This window comes from Triturus cristatus, chromosome 9, assembly GCF_964204655.1.
Source record: "Triturus cristatus chromosome 9, aTriCri1.1, whole genome shotgun sequence".
NCBI classification, from domain to species: Eukaryota; Metazoa; Chordata; class Amphibia; order Caudata; family Salamandridae; genus Triturus; species Triturus cristatus.
The window spans coordinates 50,532,070-50,557,737 of record NC_140592.1 but is presented as its reverse complement, the minus strand read 5'-3'; the positions used below and the strand labels follow the sequence as shown (position 1 = coordinate 50,557,737).

The 25,668-nt window shown below is 43.3% G+C and overlaps 1 protein-coding gene and 1 pseudogene across 1 annotated transcript in view; one reads left to right on the top strand and one right to left on the bottom strand.

Annotated features, from left to right (window-relative positions):
- Positions 1-25,668, bottom strand: part of LOC146797369 (uncharacterized) — a 401,286-nt gene that overhangs the window by 373,033 nt on the left and 2,585 nt on the right. Inside the window, exons 2-3 of the mRNA XM_085624372.1 lie at positions 16,203-16,328; positions 15,831-15,980 (exon numbers count right to left, since the gene is read on the bottom strand). Of these exons, the coding sequence (XP_085480498.1) occupies positions 15,831-15,980; positions 16,203-16,221 (169 nt within the window). The 5' untranslated portion in view covers positions 16,222-16,328. The remainder of the gene's footprint in view (positions 1-15,830; positions 15,981-16,202; positions 16,329-25,668) is intronic.
- LOC146797370 (5-cytosine rRNA methyltransferase NSUN4 pseudogene) lies at positions 4,116-5,231 on the top strand (annotated as a pseudogene).

Below are 25,668 nucleotides of genomic sequence, written 5' to 3'. Positions count from 1 at the left end.
TTCTTTTATGTACGTTTCTTAGTGAATTTTAATTTGCTGTAGAATACTATCTCAACACCCAGCAGTTTTATTAGTTTTTCATTGTTTGCCATCATTCATTTTTTTTTTAGTTATTTTTTGATTTTCAAATTGGGAGTTGTGGGAATTTAGCAAGCAAAACCTGAGAAACTCAGTCTATCTTCCTCCAATGTTTTTTCAAGGACAACTGCCAGCTCTTTGTGGTGTCAACCGCAGGGCCGGCTGGTCATAGTGGCGGTCATTCCACCCTATTTTGGGCAGCACGACGGTCACTCAATTTCTCTACCCTTGTATGGCAGTCCTAAGGAGGGAAATTGCCCAATGACCCCACACATTGGGAAAACCCCCCCTGCGCATCGGGCGCATGGATCTTTTTACATTTTAAGAATTAACTTCCGCTTTGTTAGTTTATTCTTGAAAAAAAAATGCTGCAAAGCGAGCGCATCAAACATGGCGCCCACTTAGCAAAGCTTCACTGCCACCAATGGAACCACCATAGTGAAGACCCCACTGAGGGCAGAGAGATCCCTGACTGCCTGGCGGAGAAACTTAGTATGGCAGGAGGTCTTCAGCCAGGAAGGTGGAAGTGATGTCCTTCACCTGCCTGGAAGACAATCACCACAATATAAATGGCCACCTTGATGATTTGTAAATCTGGACCAATATGTTCCAATGCCAGTTCATAATAGATAGTTTGAAATATAAAAGTAATCTGATTACCTGGCAAAAAAAGAACATTTTCACTATGGCCCCATCTAATGATGCAATGCTTCGCAAGTCACGAACTGTGGTTCAAGGTATCACACTCATGAACAAATTGTGTGGGGCCATGTGAGGGCACGAGGGCACAGCCCAACCTCAGTGGGAAACAAAACACTTGCCAGAGAGTTGGAAAATCCCCCTTTCCCAGAAAAAAAGTACTGTATTTAGTCACAGGAGCGTGTTTTTCTACCTTACAACCCGAATCCGTGGTCTTCGCTCTAACCCAAACTCTGCACTTACACCAATATGAATTGCACACAAGGGCATGCCCTCTCCCGGGACTGCTACATACCTGAATTGTTTGCAGCAGGAGAAAAAACATTTTTGGATTGCTTATATCTTTGAGCTAGTAATACAAAGCTGTGCTAACTTAGCAAAAACTGAAATGTTAACTAAAGGTGGATGAAGGGAAGTTGCATGCTAATTAAGTCAAGGTGAGATAAAGTTATATGGGTGAGGTCATAAGTTGACATTTACTATCAAATGACCATGTAAATTACTAAGATTTGAGAAGTTAAAAAACGTTCCCACTTCCTGGTGCTCAGGGCCCAAGGCCATGATTAAGGTAATAAGGAATGTGCAGACTGGGGGCTGAAGGGCACGTACTGCATTCAGTTCTCATTGGACATGGTAGAGACCAGCCAACACCAGATGTAGTTTCACTGGGAGCAGAGCATGACCAACAAGCATTGGCAAAGCTAAATGGTTTCGCTTATGAGACACCTAGTGGCGTTGTCAATGTTTTTTAAAGATGTTGCATGGCTTAAAGTAAATAAAACAACACGCTAAGGTGCGACCATCATTAACTGTGTCACAGCACTTTTTTTGTTTACTTTAAGCCAAGTTGCACAGCAACCCGTCTTAAAAAATATATTGATGCCGCCCAAAGGTACTGCAAAGGCAAAACCTATTGGCTTTGCCAATGCTTGTTTAATTATGCAAATGGATGTCCTAATCAACTCATGCTGCGAGAAGTATTCTGCTTGCAAAGTATTGCAGTTTTGAGGTTTCTAAGTGCACGCAGGTCACTTTTCAGGTGGTCATTAGGTCAGGTAGCTTGACTCTTCGCTTGCCCGGAGCAGGAAGAAGGCAGTGAATTAAAAAGAGAGAGGTGAGGCAGAGAGCACATTCGAGATACTTATGTCACAGTCAGTGAAATGCGTTTACCTGACCAGTGGTTGCTAATCGAATAAAAAAACATATATAATAACTGTTCGATACGGCCGGCCTTGGAACCGAACCGGCCCTGGCAAACAGCTCGACAGCTCGGCCCGCGGCCGGACCCTTGGGGCGCTAGTAGAAAGAACCACCCCGTCTCACCTCTGCCACTTTTGTTACCGGAGCCTGACATTGCATTTATGCTGCAAAACCTGCCCCCAGTTACAAAAGTGGCCCACCAGGGGTCCAAAACCGGGCCCCACCCTGGTGGCCCACTGGGGAAAAGATGCTGCCTGCTACGGCCAGTCCGGCCCGGTCTGTTAAAGTGCAGCGGAAATAAAAGAGGATGAACAGTGAATGTGCTAGAAAAGAACCACATCAAACCAGCACATATTGGGTGCCTTGTTGCAGGGTGACAGTGCTATGAAAACAGATTTTTCACTCAGATGTGCTTTGCCCAGGGGTAGTCTAGACTCACTCTAGAGGAATGATGCATGGCAAATACAAACACATAGAGAAACAAGCATTGGCATAGCCAATAGGTCTCGCCTTTGGGACCTTATAAGTGTTTAGCCATGCAACAGTTGCATAACTAAATACTTATAAGGTCCCAAAAGCGAGACCTATTGGCTATGCCAAGCGGCCCTGCGGCCGTGAAAGTGACGCGATCACGTGCAAACATCAAGGTGGCCATGCGGCCGCTAAAGCGAAAGTAATCGCGGTAAAGTGTGGCGCGCGCGCGCCCGCGGACATGCACTGTAGCTCTAGGCTGGCCTGGTAGCACTTTTTGGAGCCCTCTCAATAAGTCTCGCCAGAGCAGCGCATGCGCTGGGTCAGGCGAGACCTAAAAATGCTATTTGCTTCCTCGGCAGTCCAAATCTTTCTGCTGTGAGTGGAAATTCATCAGCGCAAGCAATAATTAAAGCTCACTGGAAATGTACACGTGCGCAGCTGACACGTATGAGGACGTGTATTTGTAAAGCAAACATTTGCCTCAATGTTTTTTTGCGCTCTACAACAAATGTTTATTTGTACTCAAGTCAAGCCACTCATCTAATCACCATTAGGAGGAAGAAAGGCTAGAAACTAAAATCTATGGGGCAGATTTACAAGCCACTTTTGCGTCACTTTTAACATGGGAAATGTGACGCAAAAGTGGCGCAAGGGGCTTGTAAATCTGCCCCTATGTTCATGTGAATGAAACACCGTGGCCTTTGTCGCGGCTCTGTTTGATTGGGCCATTAAGCAAGTTTACTTTCCATTGATGCACTGGTACAATGAATGAAAGTTTACTGCAAAATGAAACAAGTTATGGCAACTGCAAACTAAAAAAACAAACAAGCATTTACAAAGCCAATAGTTCTCGGCAATCCAAGAGCTATAGGCGTTGTCAATGTTAATGTCTATAGGCGTTGTCAATTCTAACGGCATATCAGCACAGTCATGCGCACTCAGTGCCAGGTGAGGCCTGCCCTCCTGGCAGAATCACCGGCGGAGCGTGCAATGTGCCCTCGCCCCTCCGGGGGCGGAGCACTGAAAGCAGAGCAGCAGACACGCATCGACATAGAGAAGCGACGGCTCCACAGCAGTTCTCCGTTTACAAATGGCATGATGTAATTACACTGTAATAACAATGTTATTTACATTAGCTGGCATAAAGTAAGCAACTGTTTTTTGTTACTGTGGTCTTCCTGCCTGCATAAAACAATGTATATGTTCCTTCTAAGTATGTTTGTTTCCACTATACATTTCATGTTCCATCACATGAAAGACATTAATAAAAGGTATATAAATGAAATGTATGTTGATAAATAAAAAATAGTCAATGTTGTTTCCATGTGATGGTCAATTTTAATCTGATGGTTGTGAAAATTGAAATCAAGCGCACAGGCCTGATATCATAGCGTGTCATGGGGAGATGTAAATATAAGCGTGTACTTCTGTGTATTTCATAGAAGCTTTATGTGAGCGCATGTCTGAAACCTGAAATGTGAAACCGATGTAAAGCCTTTTTTTTTAAAAAAAAATGTTTAAGAAAGTATTTTAAAAGTACATCAGAATTAAAAGTAATGTTGCACTGGCAAACCATTGCATTTATTTGTACCCTTATTTGCTGGTGGAACATTTTTAATTGTGATTGCACCCAAAACATACACTTAAATTGCACTTTTATGGAAATGGCGGCGGCGTTGGTTGAGTGTCAGTGCACACTCAGGGCGTGCGTCCCTGTAATGACATTCTGCCGATACAAATACAAGAAGAAATGGGCTGCCACCATGCCGAAGATTTCATGCTAAAATGGAGCTGCAGAACTTTGACATGAACTACAGTGTCCAATTTAGAGACCAGTGGCCCTCCATTCGGATCACTCTCTTATCAGGAATGAAATATGGAGCTCGTCAACAATTTTGGAGAGACAGAAAAGGTGATTCAGGAGCTTCTTAATGCACAAGATTTCATCTACGAGTCTCACAAGAAAATACAAAACTCTGAGCCAGATGAAAGTAGAATTCTTTCATATTATCTGATGGATGCTGTATCGGTCATGCCTGTCTTGGCTCGTGGTGTGCGACCAGGTGATGTTGTCCTGGACATGTGGACACCAGGCGGAAAAACACTAGCCCTTCTTCAGACTCTGATGTGTTGTTAGCTTGCAGCCAATGATATCTCTGCTTCCCGCACCCCACGACTCCAAAGAGTTCTCCACAGCTACATCCCCGAAAACGAGAGCAATTCAGAGAGTGTCCGTATTACTTCATGGGATGGGAGAAGGATTGGTGAAGTCGAGAGTAGCAGATATGACAAGGTGCTGGTCCATGTCCCTTGTACCACTGACAGACACTCCCTCATGGAAGAAGACAATAACATTTTCCACAAGTTGAGAACGAAAGAGCGGCAGATGTTGCCATTGCTTCAGGTTGAGTCGCTTGTGTCCAGCGTCCGCTCTCTGAAGCCTGGTGGCAGCGCTGTCTATTCTACGTGCTCCCTTTCCCAGCTGCAGAACGAGTCTGTGGTCCAGAGAGCTGCAGAGCTGGCAGCCACAGACCATGGCGTCCATGTTGGACTAGAGGACCAGAGCCACTTCCGCAAACTGTATTCAACACGTTTTGTGTTCACAGCACAAGCAGGGTGGGGGACCTCATCGTGCCTCACCTCACAGCAAACTTCGGGCCCATGTATTGCTGTAAATTACGCAGAATAAAGTAGAACTATTGGTATAGAGCGTGATCAGTAACTTTATGAAGGCAACCTCATTCTTTAGACTGTTATTACAAGACTCCTTCAGGGTAACCAGAGATGACAATTCTGATAAGACTCACTCGTATTACAGGAGATTACTTAAAAAACAAAAAAAAGTATTATGACTTTGTTACGTCTCCCATGTTGACTTGAAAATCCTTACTTTACAAAACAGGATTCATAAAATATACAGTGCAACAGAAATAGTGTACTTAAATTGAAATAAATAAATAAATAAATAAATAAATTGCACTTCTATCACAGCAATGGAAATAGTTTATTTAGGTATATATTTACAAAGAAAATCATGTGATTAAAAGCCTTTGTTTAATCGTATATTTTACAATTAAATCACATGCACTCAGAATTAAAAGTAATGCTGCACCAGCAAATTTTAAAATAAAAAAGAAACACAGTATGTTGAAAGTATTTAACTTTGATTTGCTTGTGCAACATTACATTTAATTATGAATGCGTGTGAGTTTCTTTTACTTCATGCACTTAAACAAAGGCTTTGCTTCACTTGATTTTGTTTGTAATGCGCACCCAAATAAACTTGGTAAATAAAAGTGATAGAAGTGTGATTTAGCCACGTATTTTGAAAGTCAATCACGGGCACGCAGTATTACAAGTATCTCATACTGATGCCGCACCTGAGTGTTGATGTACAGCAATCATATGTAAAATAGCTAAACAAGCGCCTTTGGAACACAGCGTCTGGCATTTGACCTCGGTCTTTGAATGCACAGCAAATGTAAACAAGATTTACACGCCTGTTTACTGAGGAGTTAGAGCAGTGAGTGAAAACACAAGCACTTGTGTTAAGTGCTCTTTAACAAATAAAAAGTAGTTCCTCCAACAGATCTTAAAATGAAAGCAGTGGAGAGATAGTGTAATTGGTCCATGCTCTAGGGGAGGACTAAACACAGGAAGAGGCATGACAAATACATGCTATGGACAAATGGGGAAAAAGATAACGAGAGCGACGATGGTGATAGCAAATGGGAAGCCTATGGGCAGGCTGAAGCCCACAAAGTATATACTACATGTCTCTTCGAGACACACATGCGCTGTCTAGCTGAGACCTAAAAAGAACAAAACAGAATGCCCTGAAAATGCTTCTCCAGTATCACTACGACTCTAACTGAATTCTCATGAAGCCACCCTTACTCACACAGTCATGCAAGAGAGGAAGAGGATATGGCATAATGGCCCGAGCTGCCGACATTTGAGCTGTGGAACCAGGTTCGAGTCTCAGCGTCAGTTCAACATCCTGTGATTCTGGGCAAATCACTTAATCTCCCCATGCCTACCAAAAATGAATGTGTCCTTGTGTAATGTAACTGGTGCTCATGTAAAGCACTCCAGTATGTTTGGGTCGAGTTTGTGCCATATATAAAAAAATAAAAAGTAAAAAGAAACTGCAAAAAACCCTACATAGGCAACATCAATGCAGGAAGGGGTAAGAAGGACAGAGAAAACAACAATGTTGTGAGAGAGGGGGGGAGGTATGTGGAGGGGAAGAGATTGCCTGCAAACACAGGAACTCTCAAAGAGTGCTGGATTAAAAATAAGAAAGTACCTCTCCAATCTGCAGCCCAGTGGACGGACACTGCCCGCAGAGACAGGAAATGGTCCAAACTTCCCGGACGGGATGAAGAACCGAAGAGAAAGTGGAAGCAGCAGCGGGCCCTGACCAATGAGAAGCAAGGAAATTACAGCAACGTAGGAGCCAACCAATGGTAAGTATTGGTAAGTATGGGTGAGCTCTAAGTCTGTTTTTAAGCTTTTTTTTATTCACAATACCTTTCACTGAGAACGCATGGGCGCTGTAGCCGAAACTTAAAACCCATGCCAGAGCTCACTGCTTTCTGTGCATTTCTAATGGAGGGTTGGGAGGGATGGAAAGGGGGAAGAGAGTTGGGGGTGTTGAGAGATATTGCTATATCCATCAGCATAATTTGTGAATTGTAGTGGTTTTTAGTTTTGCATCATAACCAGGACTATCCTCCAACTGATGATTTTTGGGAGAATTGCTTTGGATCTGTTTATAACAGTAGTTATTTTCTCAGCGGTGAAAGATAAGGTCTCTTTATTTGTATTTTTAGTAAATATAATTAAACGTGTTCATCAATAATTATATTGTCTTATGCAACAAGCACCACACCTTTGTAAAGACGGCATAATATACTCATGTTGATTTTGCCTAATTCTGGGCAGAATGGCCAATGAAGGGATCAATGTTGTGGGGTTTGTAAGGTCAGGGTCCAATGGTACAGGTTTGCATGCGACCCCAATAAGAAACTTCCTCCAACAGTGTTTGAAATGGAAATATTAAAGTGGTGATACTGACTATCACCGCATAACTGTTTGCAGAGGCCTGCTGGTACTCTCCCATTATAAGCATTGCATCAGTGCTCAGGAGTACTGCTACTCTCCCATCATATGTAATGCACTCCTTCTGAGGAGTGCTAGTACTTTCCCATTATAAGCATTGTACCCCTGTTGAGGAGTGCTGGTACTCTCCCATCATAGGTAATGCACCCCTTCTGGGGAGGGCTGCTATTCTCACATTATCATATTTGTGCCCTGCTGAAGAGTGCTGGTTCTCTCCGGTTATGAGTATTTTACCCCTGCTGAGGAGTGCTGGTACTCTCCGATTATGAGTATTTTACCCCTGCTGAGGAGTGCTGGTACTCTCTCATTATAAGCATAGCACCCCTGCTGAGGAGTGCTGGTACTCTCTATTTATAAGCACTGCATCCCTGCTCAGGAGTGCTGGTACTCTCCCATCATAGGTAATGCACCCCTGCTGAGGAGTAGTGCTATTCTCCCATTATAAGCATTGTACCCCTGCTGAGGAGTGCTGCTATTCTTCCATTATGCATATTTTACCTCTGCTGAGGAGTGCTGGTACTCTCCGATTATGCATATTTTACCTCTGCTGAGGAGTGCTGGTACTCTCCCATTATAAGCATTGCACACCTGCTGAGGAGTGCTGGTACTCTCCCATTATAAGCATTGCACACTTGCTCAGAATTGCTTGTAGTCTCTGATTATGAGTATTTTACCCCTGCTGAGGAGTGCCGGTACTCTCCCATTAGAAGCATTGCACCCATGCTGAGAAGTACTGTATTCTTGCATAATTAGTACTGCAGCCCTGCTGAGGAGTACTGGTACTCTCCCATCCTAGGTAATGCACCCCTGCTGAACAGTGCTCATACTCTCCGATTATGCATATTTTACCCCTGCAGAGGAGTGCTCGTACTCTCCCATTGTAGGCATTGCACCTCTGCTGAGGAGTCCCACTACTGTCAAATTATAGGTACAGCATCCATGCTGAGGAGTACTGGTACTCTCCCATTATACGTATTTTACTCCCACTGAGGAGTGCTGGTACTCTTCCATTATAAGTGTTGCACCTCTGCTGAGGAGTGCCGGTTCTCTATCACTATGAATATTTTACTGCAGCAGAAGAGTGCTGGTACTCTCCCGTTATAAGTATTTTACTGCAGCAGAAGAGCGCTGGTACTCTCCCATTATAAGTATTTTACTGCAGCAGAAGAGTGCTGGTACTCTCCCGTTATAAGTATTCTACTGCAGCTGAAGAGTGCTGGTACTCTCCCATTATAAGTATTTTACTGCAGCAGAAGAGTGCTGGTACTCTCCCGTTATAAGTATTCTACTGCAGCTGAAGAGTGCTGGTACTCTCCCGTTATAAGTATTTTACTGCAGCTGAAGAGCGCTGGTACTCTCCCGTTATAAGTATTTTACTGCAGCAGAAGAGTGCTGGTACTCTCCCGTTATAAGTATTCTACTGCAGCTGAAGAGTGCTGGTACTCTCCCGTTATAAGTATTTTACTGCAGCTGAAGAGCGCTGGTACTCTCCCGTTATAAGTATTTTACTGCAGCAGAAGAGTGCTGGTACTCTCATGTTTTTTTTTATTTTTTTATAAACCTTTATTGGTACATAAAGCAGTTACAAACCCGGGCCTGAAACCATCACAGTCGGCCAGTAGTACAGAGTCGATCAAAGCAAATCAGTCAATCCACAAGAGTACAACAACCCGCCTCCCAAATGCCCCGTCGTAACTCAGGATAGTATCGGTACCATATCGGCACCAGGATGAAAGAGGTTTCTTTTAGAGTTTTAAGAAAGAACAGGATCTAATGCCGCACAATCCAATAATACAAAGGACAGGGGTTACCACAGCTCAGGATATTCACAGGCGGGACTACTGTAGGCAGGACGTTGGCGGTGACGCACCTTAAACAGGATAGACAATGAGCTATACAATTCGCCCACCAATACAGATTCATGCCCGCTGCAATATAAAAACGTTAAAGAAACATCCACCCCTGTAATCTGTAATACCAGGACGTATAGAGAGGAACCTGTGAGACAGTTCCCAAAAGAAATAAAAAAGAAAGAGGAGAAGTAGGAGAAAGCCAAGAGAGACAAAGAATAAGAAAGAGGCCCTAGGAACATAAAAGGAAAGAACAGTAGTACCCCTCCCCCCTAACCCCCCACCCTGCACCTCTGCCAATGGCTACGGCCTCCCCCTTAACAGCGTGCCTGTCGCCCGGTGTACGGAACCCGAAATATAGAAGAAAGGAGAAATATAAAAGAAGGAAATATAAAAGAGAAAGATATATTGGGGGGTTCACCAGTACAGGCCCCCGGCCCCTCCGCGTAACTTACAGGTATATCCGTTCCGCTGCAGGACAGCCGAGGAACCCATCGACTCAACAATCACTATTTCGTAACCCAGCCCCACCCGGCCATTATCAGAAACATGTCCCAGTCCACACAAAACGTAGCCAACAAAGCACCAAGAGTACAATAGACAAGGATATCCAAAGAAGAGTAGGAGTTCTTCCAATACGCCAGGACACGACACATTGCACAGCCGTTCACAGCCCACAACCGCCTCCCACGCAGCAAGACATAGTCCGGTTCAGGAAGAGTAGGCAGTTCAATTTAAATGGGTTGCGCGACGATGTCTGCCACAAGGGAGAGGGCAATAAAGGAGTCCCCACAGTCTCACATCCGATGGAATCCCCGAACACTCCATTAGTCCATGGACCAAGTTCCATTCCGACGATGCCCTTTGTAGCGATCAAGTAGACCCCAGTCACCAACGTCCACTCATCAGCAACGTATAGGGTCCCGTAGAGATACCCATCCGGGACATACCACAGATCGTAGAGGGAGTCACCAGGCAAAGGCACACAGTGAAAATACCGCATCAGGCTCTCTCATACTTCCACTTATGCCGGGGACTAATCGCCATGCGAACCAAACCCACTCGCTGTGCTTCCAAAACACGGGAAGGGGCTTCCGAACTCCACACTCCTTTTGAAATGCGCATCGCCATCGACTCGGGCGGGCAGGGTTCCATGAGGGTATCACTACCAAATGGGGCGCACAGCATTAAAGCCACCAGAGTTCACACTAGAGCCTCCATCATTTGTGCCATCCGGACGTCTCCCCGGTGGCACCCGTTGTGATAGCCATCGCAACTGCCCCCCAGAGGTCTCATCTGCGCCATCCAGTGTATCCGAACGACTCCAAATCGCCATGCAGCAATCGGCCCCGATCCGCCAAATCGCGGGATACAGGCAGCAGCTAGCGGGTCGTACCAATCTCCAGCAGAGAGACACAGAGCAGCGTCACACGTCCACATTTAGCGAGGCAGCGTTCGGGTGGGTGGGCCCGTCCGGCATGAGGGGACGGCACTCAGCAATGGGCGCTAGGATGTTGTTCAGGGCGGGTTCGAGCGCCCCCGCGGGTGACCGTGTTTTCCCGGCCGTTGTTGTTCCACTCGCCACCGGCTACAGTATCACGTGAGGTCCCGGCTCCGGGACCCGCGTAGGCCACACCGACCGGGAAGCATATCTTCGTCCCTGAAGCTCGGAGAGCCGCCGGAGCGACTCTCGGTGAAATCGGTCCTTCTCCAACATCCAGGAGAGTGTCGGCAGAGCTGCCCCGACAGCTAGGTCCAGCAGCAAAAAGAGAGAGTCGACGGAGCCGGGAGCCCGGGCGGCCATCTTGGCCGCCGGCCTGGCTCCGCCCCCCTGGTACTCTCATGTTATAAGTATTTTACTGCAGCAGAAGAGTGCTGGTACTCTCCCGTTATAAGTATTTTACTGCAGCAGAAGAGCGCTGGTACTCTCCCATTATAAGTATTTTACTGCAGCAGAAGAGTGCTGGTACTCTCCCGTTATAAGTATTCTACTGCAGCTGAAGAGCGCTGGTACTCTCCCGTTATAAGTATTTTACTGCAGCAGAAGAGTGCTGGTACTCTCATGTTATAAGTATTTTACCCCTGATCAGGAGAGATGGTACTCTCCAATTACAAATATGTTACCCATGCTGAGGAGTGCTGATACTCTCCCATTATACACACTGCATCCCTGCTGAGGAGTGCAGGTTCTTTACCTACTTTACCTTCTAATTAAGGAAGTGCCTTTACTCAGTGCCTGTCAGTACCAGTCTCAACAAAAAGTCACCATATTTGGAAGGTTTCATGAAATTTGGTCAAGCCAATTCACAAAATTGTACCTGTCCGATGTGAATGTGTGAGTTGTAAATATACTTGTAGTTACTCTGTTTATGAGCATTGGGAACAGTAAAAAATTAAAAGAAGCCCTCTGATTGGCAGATTGTTCCTAAACGTTGCAAACATAAATGAAAATATTTGTAAAAACTGAAAAATTGTCAGGGAGCCACCTTGTTTATGTCGCATTTGATTCGCAATCAGAGGATGCCTTGGATGGATGACCAAAGCAAAAACAACAGTTGATGGACAGAATGGAGAACAATGTCATACATTCACCCCAGTACAGAGATCTGGGCCTAAATCCATCGTTTTTTTGCTCACCATGCCGTTCCAGTTTGAACCCAGCCATATGCAAATCAGTCTTGACCCTGTGCCTCATGGGAACAGTCCAGCCCGAACTGCCAAGCCAGGTCCTTCCTGGACTGGAAACAAGCATCCTAGGACCGGTTTTGGGGGTTTACCCCTCTTCAGCCAGGATAGCTTGATCCCAGTGGCATGGAGAGCACGGGACCCACGTCTGGGCATACCCTTCCCACTCGGGGTGACAAATGCGAAACCGGTCCCAGGATGCTTGTTTCCGGTCCAGGGAAGACATGGCTTGGCAGTTCGGGCTAGACTGTTCCCATGAGGCACAGGGTCAGACTGATTTTCATATGGCCATGTCAGAACTGGGGTGGCGGAGTGAGCTAAAGAATGATGGATTAAACCCAGATCAGTTGACTGGGGGTGAGTGCTTGCAATGTTCAACACTCCGTCCATCACCCCCTTTGGTTTTGCTTTGGATGGATGACGACAGTGGGTTCGGGGACACAAGGACTGGGCACAGACCTGGGTGAAAGGCATGCCATGTTCTCAAAGCCTGCTGTATATGGCCAAAGGCCATTGGCAGTGGATTCAGAGGCCATGCACAGTGGGTTTAGGTGCATAGGGACTGGCCACGGGGCATGATCAAAAGCCAAACTTGTGTCTAGCGCTGCTGCACACAGCCAAGGCTGTATGTAGTGGGTTCAGGGGCACAATGGCTGCCCGCAGTGAGTTCAGATTCAGATAAAGGCTGTCAATACTCATCCCTTTACTCCACATATCTGGTTTAATAACATCATCTGTCACAGATGCACTCATACTTCATGGTATGTGTATTATGTTAAAAACCACAATGAATGAAAAATACCAAAAATATATTTTATTCCCCAGCTTTTACAACTGCGTGATGATGGTGTCATTTATACAACAAAACACGATAGGACACACTTGTGAAACTAGGATTGTTGGACATCTGTACAACTCAAAGCTGGGATTTAGAGACTAATCCTTACAAGTCATGCTTAAATCAGTCATCTTGGTTGGCATCGATAGTCAGCCTGCCTTTGCCCATCTTGGATGTCCTTTTTCCATTCTTCTTCTCCTTCCATCTCCTGAGGGTGCTCTTCACTCCACATCAGCAGGGCACCATGCTTCCAGTCCTGGGCTGTTTCATCAAGAATACCCAGCACTAGCTATTTATAGACCCGAAACCTGAGGTCCAACAACCTCTTTATCATAGGGTGAGCCAGATACTAATATTCAGAGGCCGATCACTGCATGTCCAAGGCTCAGCTCTCTTCGGTACCTTCCAGCAGCACCAAAGACTTCCCGAGACTTTGTACCTCATTAAAGACACATTTCCTATGATGCCTATGGGTCGGATGTGGTCTAACCACGATCATTCACCGGGCATAAATGTTCCCTACAACAGTATAGAAATGCAGGTTTCATATGCCTGTTATGTTATGTTTTGTTATGTTATGGAATGTTTTGTTATATTACGTTATGCTATGTTATGTTATGCTATGCTACATTATGTTATTTCATTTTATGTTATGTTATGTTGTTTTGTATTGTGCACAGCGTACCTGGGAGGAGATCCTGAAGAAGGAGCTGTAAGGGCCGAGCCAGGATGAGGGCTAGGTGAAGAGCCAGGTCTTCAGCTTCTTGTGGAATTCAAGAACTGAGGAGGAGGCTTTGACTTTCCGACGCAGGTTGTTCAGGAGTGAAGATAGGAGAAGGCACAACTGACGGATCTGGTTCTGCTTGTGCGGGGTTGGGGAAGGGTGGAAGTAGGAGTCCGGCTGTCTGGTAGGTTTGTGGAAGTTTTTGTGGTTGTTGTGCTCCATGGAGTCAATGTCTAAAGCTTTGTATGTGTGCGTGAGGAGTTTGAAGTATGCTTGTTTGTAGATTGGGAGCCAGTGGAGCGATCTGAGCTGCGAGGTGTTGTTAGTGCAGGGTGGGAAGTTGAGGGTGAGCCTGGCAGCAGAGCTTTGTATGGTCTGGAGTTTTCTGGTTAGTTAAGTGTTGATGCCAGTATAGAGTGTGCTGCCATAATCTAGTGATGATGATGAGGGCTTGGGTGACGGTTCTGCAAGTGTTGGTGGGGTGCAATTGAAGATTGCCTTGAGCATCGAGTGTGTGGAAGCAGAAGATGAAGACTGCATTCACTTGGCTAGTCATGGTTAGTTGGTTGCGGATTACTATTCCGAGGTTCTTTGCATGGGTTATCAGGAGGGTTGTGGGTCAAATTCATCAGTCCCCAGTTGGAGTCCCAAAGCGAGGTCTCTTTGCTGAAGATCACTACTTCTGTCTTGTCTATGTTGAGCTTAAGGCAGTTGGTTTCATACATCTGGCGGCTTTGGTCAAGCAGGCGTAAGAACTGGTCCTGGTGTTTGGCGTCTTATCAGAGAGGAAGAGTTTGAGCTGGGTGTCGTCAGCATAGGATATAATGTTCATTCCGTGGGCTCAGATGATGCTTGCAAATGGGGGCATGTAGGTGTTGACCAAGGCTCCTGACACTGGTCGTGGATGAGCACAAATAGGTGCTGTAGGGTTTGTTTTTGGTACGCCTTATGCGTGCTACGAGCGCACGTGCTGCACGCGTCTGCTGCATGTCCGTGCTGCAGCCTCCATTAAGTAAAGATATTTTTGGCTGGAAATCAATGATGTCCCTTCCTGTGCTGATGAATGATGGGAAATCCAGTGATGCCACTACCTGTGTGAAATGGATCAAGGGAAATCCTGCAGTGTCACTTCCTGTCCAGATGGATGATGGGAAATCTAGTGATGTCACTTCCTGTGCAGATGGATGAGACTAATGCCCAACAAATTGTTAACAAACTGGTGAATGCAAGGCCTGAGTAGAGATTGTCAACTCTATGCTGTTTATTTTCCAGCTCATCCTTACTACCAAGTCAGACTTATCAACATCACAATAGGAATGATGTTGGCATACTCTCTGTTGCCATGGATGCCAGTGCCTAATTTGTAAAAGTGCCTGGTCCCAAGGTTTTGCTCAGAAGTCTAAGGTTGACGCTAGCAAATTTTAGGGGTAGTGAATACCAGGGCTTCGTAGTGTTGATTCAACCTCATGCCTCTTTCATCCGCCAACAGACATTACCTGCCATTGTCTCAGCCTTTTAGGTTCATTTTCATAACTGCTTTCTTTCTTTGTTACTGTTTTTCAGTCTGTGTCTTCCTTCTTCTTTCCCCTTTTTGGTTATTTTTCTCCATCTTGCTCTGGGCCAAAGTCCGGTGAGGAATATACGTTTCACTCACCAGAAATCAGTTTCTGTGGACCCTACCAGCGACCACTGGTTCAAATCGAGTACTGCTGGGTGTCGTTTTTTCAACAATTCTCTCCTTGAACCACTGAAGGGTGAAGTTCACTCCACATTAGCAGGGCACCATGTCGCCAGTCCTGGACTTTGTTTAAAGGTGTGCCAATCCAGTTGTTTCCGTTGAAGAAAATAGAGAATACAGCTCTAAACACACAATGATTTGTAGAAAGCAGACCTTTGATTAGAAGTGTTGTGTCCGGTCAACATTGAATAATATGGTAACTCTACTGCGCCACTATCTAAACGTCAGTGGAAGTGGAGGCCAAGAAGCACATAGTTCTTAAAAAAACACGATGAATAAATCAATTAATTGAACAATTTTTATGATTTCATGTAATTAACATGGTTTTCACAATTTGGAAAATGCAGAGCCCCTCAATTGGTGGCCAAAATAATGGCAAAACCATTGTGACAACTAAAACAAACAGTGTGAAGAACCTACGTGTCTTGACATTGATAGAGACAGGGTCTCCTTCTTGATTTCGTATCACTGCAATTACTTTCACTGTGTAGTTCACGCCTCCATCTAAGTCCACCAGGTCAAAGGATGTGGTGTCCCCAGGCACCTCTCTTGTACCCTCAGTGCCAATCCCTAAAAAACAGAATATTGACATGATGAGCATGACTACCAGAGATGTTTGCTGTGCCCCTAAAATACTCCATGTTTTGATTTAGATAGCCCAATACACATATAATGGGGCTTCTTGATTTACAGATTTCAGGAAAGCCCCTCCTTGACCTTTTTCTTGGTGCTATGCATAAGACAGATACTACTTCTCCGACTCACTGCACATGTGGTTGAATGATACATTACCATCTGTTCGACTCCACATGATCCTGTAGGAAGTGGCCCCTGGGATCCCAATCCATGTTACTCGTATACGATTAGTTTTCGACTCAAAGATCCGCAGTCGGCTCACGATACCCACCTCCTCAAACCCTGCAAGATGGAGAAGAAGAAACGATGAGGTGGAATCCTTCGCAGGTAGAGTATAGCAAGATATCATTCGATGGCATAGTGAAAAGCATTATGCGAGAAGGGATGCAGTGAGTGCAGCATTCACTGACAGCGTGACATGGATTATAGGAGAATTGGTACATCGAGTGCAACAATCATTGGCTGTCACTAGCAGGCAAGCATGGATTATAGCTGGTTTAGCATGGGTATCAATCATGAATTATAGGAATATTGGTATAGTGAGGGCATTAATTACTGACAGAGTGACACAGATGATAGAGGTAGTTCACTAAGGCCATCAATCACCGGGAGCGTGATATGGAATATGGTGGAAAGGGAGCCAAAATAGCATCAATCACTGGCACGGTGATGAAAAGTATAAGGGAAGGGAATTTAAGGAGAGTATCAATCAATGACTAGGTGACATTATTGAAGAATTATATATCAAGGGGATCAATTATTTGCAGCATAACTGGAATTATATGGAAAAAAGGGCAGAGGTAGTCCAATGGCAGAGTGGCATTATGGGAAAATTATATGAAGAGGGGAACGATCAATTGCAGAGTAACAGCAAGCGCAAGCAAATGGTTTGCAAGCCGGTTATCAATTAATAGCAGAATGATAAGCATTATCGGAAAGGTTGTATAACAGAATATCGAGAACAAAAATATCGAATGACAAAAATGTTGCTTCAAAAATATCGGCAACAAAAATATCGAGTTTACATACCTTGTATGTAAAGTAAGAAAATATTGTGTCATAAATATTATTGAACAGAATATTATCAAAAAGGATACTGATTTAGCAGTATATAAATATATACACATATATAGCATTATAATGAATTTATTGAAAATAATAAGGTACTGAATACACATATAATGTAAAATAAAGTTTTAATAGTACATATATAGATACGTGTAGCTACATATATAGCTATATTTATAGATATAAAATATTATTAAAACATATAAAAAATAAAATGAAACATTTGTTTTAATTACATTAAATAAAAAATGTTAACAATAAAATAAAAGTAACACATATAGATAATCTAATTTAAATATGAAAAATAATGTATACAATTAGTTTTAATGACTGTGAACTAAGTATATGAATAAAATATATATATCTATATTTTAAAAATATAAAACAACATTTAAACAATTAAAAATACAGCAGCAATATTAACAATAACTGAAAAAGTAAAATCAAAATAAACATATATAAACAAAAACATCTAGCACAAATAAAGAAATAATGTCAAATAAATATACATTAAAAAAATGTATAAATAAAAAAATACAAAATATAAAAACAAAAATACTTAAAATTAATCAACAGTAGCAAAACTAAGTGATGTAACTCCAATGTAAAGTACCGTAAGCAAAGTGTTCCACTTTGAAGGGACTAGATTTACTATACCTACTCCCTTGTATTTGTAATCAAAAGCAGGGAGTGTTAAACTTTAGAGGTGTTAGATTTAATATTTCCACTCAAAACGTAAGAAAAATCAGGAAAAGTGTTGAACTTTGGAGGAGTCATATTTATTATTCCCATACCAATGTAAGCAAAAAAATGGAAAATGTTGGGCTTAAGAAGTTAAATATAGCATTTAAGTACTAATATTTTTAACAAAATATTGAAATAGCTACCAAAACAAAAAGCCTGATTAGGATGTTGGTGAGACCACCACCGACATGCCATCAGTGGTGGTCCTACCGACAGACAGGCCTACGGTATGACTGCTGCATTAGGATGCAGGCGGTCACAGCGCAGAGGTTGGGGGGAAAGACTACTGCCTACGACAGGATTTAGGATCTCAAAATCATATCCCTAGTATGGAGGTGGTGCCTGCACAGGAACCGCTGTAGGGATTACTATGTTCCTTTCCGACACCCTGTCGGAAACGTACTTTGGGGGCCCCATGTAGGGCCCCCATGGGCCACCTTAAAGTGGCCATGGCACACATATTCATGCACCGTGAGCCAGGCACCACATGGTGCCTGGCACACGGTGTATGGATGTGAACAAAGTGCTCTTTCAAACTGCAGCTTGTGCTGCGGGCCGATTCCTGAGCCGCAGAACAGGCCGCAATTTAAAACAGCACTTTTAGCGACTGCCAGCACAGCGGTCTCATCCAAAATGGGTGGTTGGACCGCTGCCTGCTCGTCAGTCGGTCTCCTGTCCGAAGTGATAAAGGGCAGCGGTCCGACTGTCTGTTAACGTAATGAGCCCCTATATTATTAAAACATATTCAAAATAAAATATATATATTATATAAATAAATAAAATGTAATGAAATAATTAAAAACTAAAAAAAAGCATTACCAATAAGCATACTTCTGTCCCTATAACCATAAAATAACCACAAACATGCCAAAAAATATAAATCCCATAACATTAGTAATAAAATAGAAATTATATAAAACAAATAGATATAAAACCAATAATAAATATCAAATATACTTCACAAACGTAATATTTACATACACTTATCAACAAACTAATAATTAATTAAAATACATCAAACTAATCACACAATAAACAACTAAACAATTTACATACCTGATTACCACATAAATATTGAATTTACATTAAAAAAGTGATATAAAAAGTTATTATTCAAATATCTTCCTACCCTATTTTATGGCACCCCCTAAAAGCCGCTACTAAAGTATAAATGACTAATTAAACTATATAGAAAAATAATTACATTAAAAATCACAAAATACACTTAAATTATTTATATAACAATTTATCATTTAGCTAATTTACATACATAATTGCCAACAAATATTTATTTGCCATAAAAAAATAAAATTAAAAAACAATGATTTATAATTTCAATTACTTCCTGCCCTATTCCACTACAAACCCAACAACCTGCTACTTCAATATAAATGATTAAATATTTTAAAAAATAAATAAATTACACATTAAAAGTCAAAAACTCTCTTTGAAAAAACGTGGAACTATTATATTAATAATACTAACAGATAAAATTAATATAAGTACTAATATATATTAAATTCATATAAAAGGATATTTACTACATCTATATTGAGGTAAACAATATTATATAGAACAAAATTTGTAAAAATGATATTATATGCATTAAAAAAACAATATTCTTACCTTTGGTATTCTGGTCCACGATATTTGTGTAGTGACGATGTTTTTGACACTATATTTAGGTTACATAATAGATTGGAATTGATATTTGTGTCATTCACCTTCGGAGAACGGGCAGTGGGGACAGCAATCGCTACCAGAGTTGCATTTTTCTAAGACAAGGGGCAGTGATTGCATCAATGAGACTGGCATAGTATTGTGTATTAGAGAAAGAAGTTGTGCAGTGACAACATCAACTCTGAAGGAGTTACATGGATTATGCAGTGAGGGCACCAATCAGTGGCAGAGGGACATATATAATAAGGGAGGTGGTGCAGAGAAGGGAACAATCACTGCCAGAATAGCCTGGATTACAGCAGAAGTGGTGCAGTAAGGTGATCAATCACTGGCAGAGTGACATGGATGAGAAGAATATGGGAGCAGCCAGGGCATCAATCACTGGCACAGTGGGATGAATTATATGGAAAGGGGTACTGTGAGGGCATCGAAAACTGGCACAGAGCCATGGATAATAGGAGAAATGGTGATGCGAGAGCATCAACCTATGGCAGTGACATGAATTACATTACAGCAGAAGTGGTTTTGTGACTGTATTTACAACTCGACAGTAACATGGAGGTTTGCAAAAGTCGGGCCGTGAGGGTATCAATCACTGACAGATTGACAAGGAGGTTAAAAGAAGTGGTGCACTGAGAGTATCAATCATTGGCAGAGTGACACAGAGGTTAAGAGAAGTGGTGCACTGAGGGTATCAATCACTGGCAGAGTGACACAGAGGTTAAGAGAAGTGATGCGCTAATGGCATAAATCCCTGGCAGATTCACAAGGAGGTTAAGAGAAGTTGTCTCTGAGGGTATCAATCACTGGCAGAGTGAAATAGAGGTTAAGAGAAGTGGTCACTGAGGGTATCAATTACTGGCAGAGTGACACAGAGGTTAAGAGAAGTGGTGCAATGAGGGTATCGATCACTGGCAGATTGACAAGGAGGTTGAAAGAAGTGGTTCACTGAGGGTATCAATCACTGGCAGATTGACAAGGAGGTTGAAGGAAGTGGTGCACTGAGGGCATCAATCACTGGCAGGTTGACAAGAGGTTAAGAGAAGTTGTCACTGAGGGTATCAATCACTGGCAGATTGACAAGGAGGTTGAAGGAAGTGGTGCACTGAGGGAATCAATCACTGGCAGATTGACCTGGATTATAGAAAATACTGTGCAGTGAGGGTATCAATCACTGGCAGATTGACAAGGAGGTTAAGAAAAGTGGTGCACTGACGGTATTGATCACTGGCAGATTGACAAGGAGGTTAAGAGAAGTGGTGCACTGAGGGCATCGATCACTGGCAGATTGACAAGGAGGTTAAAAGAAGTGGTGCAATGAGGGTGTCCATCACTGGTAGAGTGACCTGGATTATAAAGAAAACGGTGCTGTGAGGGTATCGGTCACTGACATAATGACATGGATTGTAGGAAGAGGGGTGCAGTAAGGGCATGAATGACTGTCAGAATGACAAGGATAATAGGGGAACAGTGTGCAGTGATGCGCATCAGTCACTGCCAGTGTGACATGGAGTGTAAGAGAATGGTGCAGTGAGGATGTCAATCATTGGTATGCAATATCTCCAGCAGTGGCCATGTTTCACTGCTCTGGGAGTTTTGACACTGACTTTGATGCCTTATTCCCATTGACATCCTCAAAGAGGCACATAATGTGGCTCCTGAGTGCATTTTGTACACAGGGCCTTTTCATAAAGACATTCTGGACTGGAGTATGTAATTAGCACTCCTGAATTACTCATTTAAGTACGCTTACATTGTGAATTTGACCCAAAAGATCTAAAATAGGAATACAATGGGACTATTTGGGTAATATTTATATGCAATTAGTGCAAGTAGAAAGGAAGGTGTCCACTAGAGAGGTGGATATTTCAGGGCTGATTCACAAAGAGGTGTAAGCCCCGTGAGGCTTGTCATACGTTGATTATCTGTATTTTTCCTCCTTTTTCTGCAAATTTTTAAGGTTTTGTATTTTTCCTATAGGTTATTCTCTTTAGCCCCTAATTTTATTTTTCTAATTTTGTGTGCAGGCTATTAGAGAAAGTTTTATATTTTGTTATACCCTAACATAAATGATAAAAGAAATTGTGCAAATCCTTTTTAACTGTTTTTTAAATTTTATGGAGTCTTTAGATTTAATTACCAATTTTAAAAAATCACATGCTATGTCCATAGGGTCAAAAAGGGCAAGGAAGGTCAAATTCTATTGCAAGGGTCTTGTGTTAGTAAAAGTCTCCGTGTTCCCATACCTAGGGGTACTTTTTGACGACCAGCGCTCATGATGCAGGCAGCGTGCACACACGAAGAATGCATTAGCCAGAGCATCGGGGGCCACTCTAGACTTTGCAAAAAGAATAGGCTCAAAAGCAATCCCCGCGCTTATAAAGATCTATAATGCTAAGTGTCTCCCTATGGCGACTTATGGGAGTGACATCTGGGGTTATGCAGATGTAAGAGAAATTCAGGGGGTCGAAAATATTTTCTTCCGCAGATTGGTCTCGGTCCGTGCTTCTTCGCCAGTTTTTAACATACACGAGGAATTAGGAGCAGGTTTTATTTCTGACCAAATTGCGGTTGCCCCGTTATTGCGTTGGCTGAGAATTTGGGCACAAGCTACCCCAAATCTTAATCAATTGGTCATTGGAGAGTGTCTTACCCTGGAAAAGATGTTAGACATTCCGTGGCTTAGATACATTAACCCCTTGAGTGCCCATGACGAGATGGTCTCGTCATGGGCCACGGTTGCGCTGTGCCCATGACGAGACTATCTCGTCATGAGCCCCGCCCGCTAATGAAACGCCCGGCACAGGGCGTGGAAAGGGCGGGGCACACAAGGGGTTAAGGACCAGATGGAAATTCTTGGCCGTCCCGACTTATTTTTGAGCCTGAGTAAATCGGCCATTAGAGACCTCAAGCAGGAGTTCTTAGATAGACGAAGAGTACTAAGGGAGGAGAATGAGCTGAAAAAACCCATGGTGAGAAGTTTTGCTATATTGAGCCTGGGTCGGCAGACACAACCATATTTATCCTATATAAACAAACCATACCATCTTTATGTCTTAATAAGATTTAGGATGAACATGGTTCCCTGGCTCCTTGCATTCCCCAAAAGGTATTTCAAAGAGGGAACATTAAATCCTTGTCCTTGCAACAATTTCTCAGACCAGAATACTCTTCATATAATATTTTTCTGCGCATATTATAACTCCTTGCGCAGAAAATGTATTATTCCCTTGCTTAGAGGATGTAACTTTGAGCAAGTTAGGCCGGCGTTGGTATATTTACAAATGCTGGCCTCACCTATGGTCTGTTTTGTGGTAGCAAGTTTTATAATAGGTGCAATCAGGTGTAGGAATAGGCTATCTATGAATCTCCCTGTGGACAGGGCTTTGAATCCTGTTACGTAAAAATGTATTTTTATGCTTTTTTTATATGTAATGCTGGATAAGACTAATGCTGGGCTAACTGTATTTTATATATTTATTCTATTTATTTATTTATTCCCAGGCTTAATTATGTGTTAGTGGTCTGTATTTCCATTTTTGTATGAACTGTGGCATTATTTGAAGGAGTGTACCTTGTCCTATCGTGGATAATGAATTTTGAGTCGGGCAGGACCCTATGAAGATTAATAATAATCATTTTATGGCTCTTATCGATTGCAGATTTGATTTGTTTTATGTACTTTGATGGCTACAATTAGCCGAATAAAGTAAATTTGACTCTGACTCTGACTCTGATAAAAGAAATTGTGGCTTACTATGTTCCTTTGCTGCTGTAGGGGTTTTACGCCTGATTTATTCTTTGTGGCTTCTTCTGCTAAGAGTCTCTTCCAGGCACCCACTACCCTCTCATTGAATATATGGTTCTGTTACACGGAGCCTTCTCCAGGCCATCAGACTAACATTACCACCATCTTGGATTACTTGTCCACATAAAGGTGCATCCTCTTATACTGGGTTTCTTCTCATTGGGGGTTACAATGGCTGTGTCGTAACTCCCTTTTAATGAGTCCTCTTTCGCATCTGGTCTTCATGTTCTTCACAAACCTCGGATGGGATGATGTACTCCAGAGTGACAGCGACATTCCAAGCGCACACACTGGATCAGACAGAAGAGCCTTGAGCATTATCACATCGTTCATGCACCGGCTGCAACATGGCAGAGAAGTGAGTCCAGTCTTAGGGATATGCCCTTAGAGGGAATCTATCACCTTGTGATGCTATGAGACACAAGATGAATGGCATCCCAGACCGCACCCAGCGAATATCATTCAATGCATTTATTTTGCAAACTCTACAGAATAACGCAGCAGTGCATCAGCTTCTAGGAGGAAGAATGGTTACGCAGATCATTGCCGCAACTGGTTAGTCATGGATAGGGCAATACAAAAAGCAACATTTACGCATAACTTACATTGCACATCTAGCCAGGGTTAGAACCTACGTCACCAGCATCATAAGTCTGCAACATAGCCACTTAGTTTGCCTTAGCTCACCTTCCTAATTTAAACCCAGTCTCTGTTCATTTGTTTCAATCAATGCTTCCTAGCTGAAAACACGGCTACTCATTCCCCTCCTTAGTCTTGAAAAAATAAACCCAGAGTTTTGCCTGGGAGCAGAAGAGTGTTAATGGGTTACATAAGGGCAAGTTTATGTGATTCATGAGGGCAGATGTATGTGATTAATGGGGGCTATGTGATTCAAGTTAGTACTCGGAAATAATGGAATGTTATCTGTTCAGACGTCAGAAGATAGGATAAACTGGGTATCTTGCAGTGGGCAAATGACAGGAGATCAAAATGATGAATGCCTCAAGATCTATGTCCTAGTCCAAGAAGGCCCCCAGCTTCATCAGGAATAAAAACAAATGTACAGTAGGATTTCAGTCCTAGACTCAAAATGTAAAATCTATTTGTAGCTCAGTCAGAAAGTCAGAAGACTCTGAGATCCTTATTATGATGTGAGGCTGAATTCCTTCCGCCCAACACCGACTTAGTCCTGGGACCGACTGACGGACACCCGGTCGGCGGTCCCGACCACCTCATTAGAATACGACCGAACACTGCTCGGTCACATTCCTATATTTCACTATGGGAGCATGCATTATGGTCGTAAACTGGCCATAATGAATGCTCCATAGTGAAATGGGAGGTACAGTTCACCCCTGCACCCCGCGGCAAGCACCTCAAGGTGCCTGCCCAAGATGCAGGGATCAACAGCCTCCAACCGGAGGCTGAGCACCAAAAGGGGGCCTGCTGGGGGCCCCCAAACACACTTTCTGACATGGTTTCTATGTCAGACAGGCCAGCATGGATACCATGTCATATACGTGCATCGTAATCTCAAGGGCAGAAAGGCCCGCCCTTGAGGTTACTAGCCAGCTTCCAACTGGGGGACGGGCTCTCCGAGCACATCAGAAGCCAGCCGGAATGAACGGCCGGTTTCCTATCCGACCGCCTCTATCATAATGAGACGGTCAGTAAGGAAACCGAGTAGCCTATTACCATGCGGCCCTGCGGTCGGAGTCTTTATGGGTCGCATCGTAATCGGCCATAAGGGTCCACACTGGGAATGTGCTACTTGTAGAGACACACCTGCACACTGCACAAGAAAATTAAAAGCTTGTAATAGATGTCAGTGGAATAGGACACATAATCTACTCAAGACAGTGGTTGTGACACAGACGCAAATAGTCCTGGAGCATGAGCAAGTGGTTTTCAGAAGCTACAAACACCATACCATACATGCCCACTGGCACTGGAACACCTACAACTCAGACACCGCCTTCTACTCCACCAAAACACACACAGTAGTGATGGGAAATACCGGCACAGTGACCAGAATCTTTAAGGTTGAGGGAAAGGTAGAGGTTCATTCGCCACAATTTGCTGCTCTGATTGACATACTGTACACTAAAGTCTTATCCACATACCTCAAAATGAAGTGCAAATATCTCAGAGATGTTCAGTTTGAACAACACTAGTAGGTATGACCTGCACTAGGGAACGTCAAGGCAAATGATAGGGTAATATAAGGTTGGCTGACTCTACGGCCCTGAATGGTTGGCACTGGACTTGAAAAAAGAATCAAGCTGTGGACCTCTCTGGTACTAATATATGATGAAGATGGGC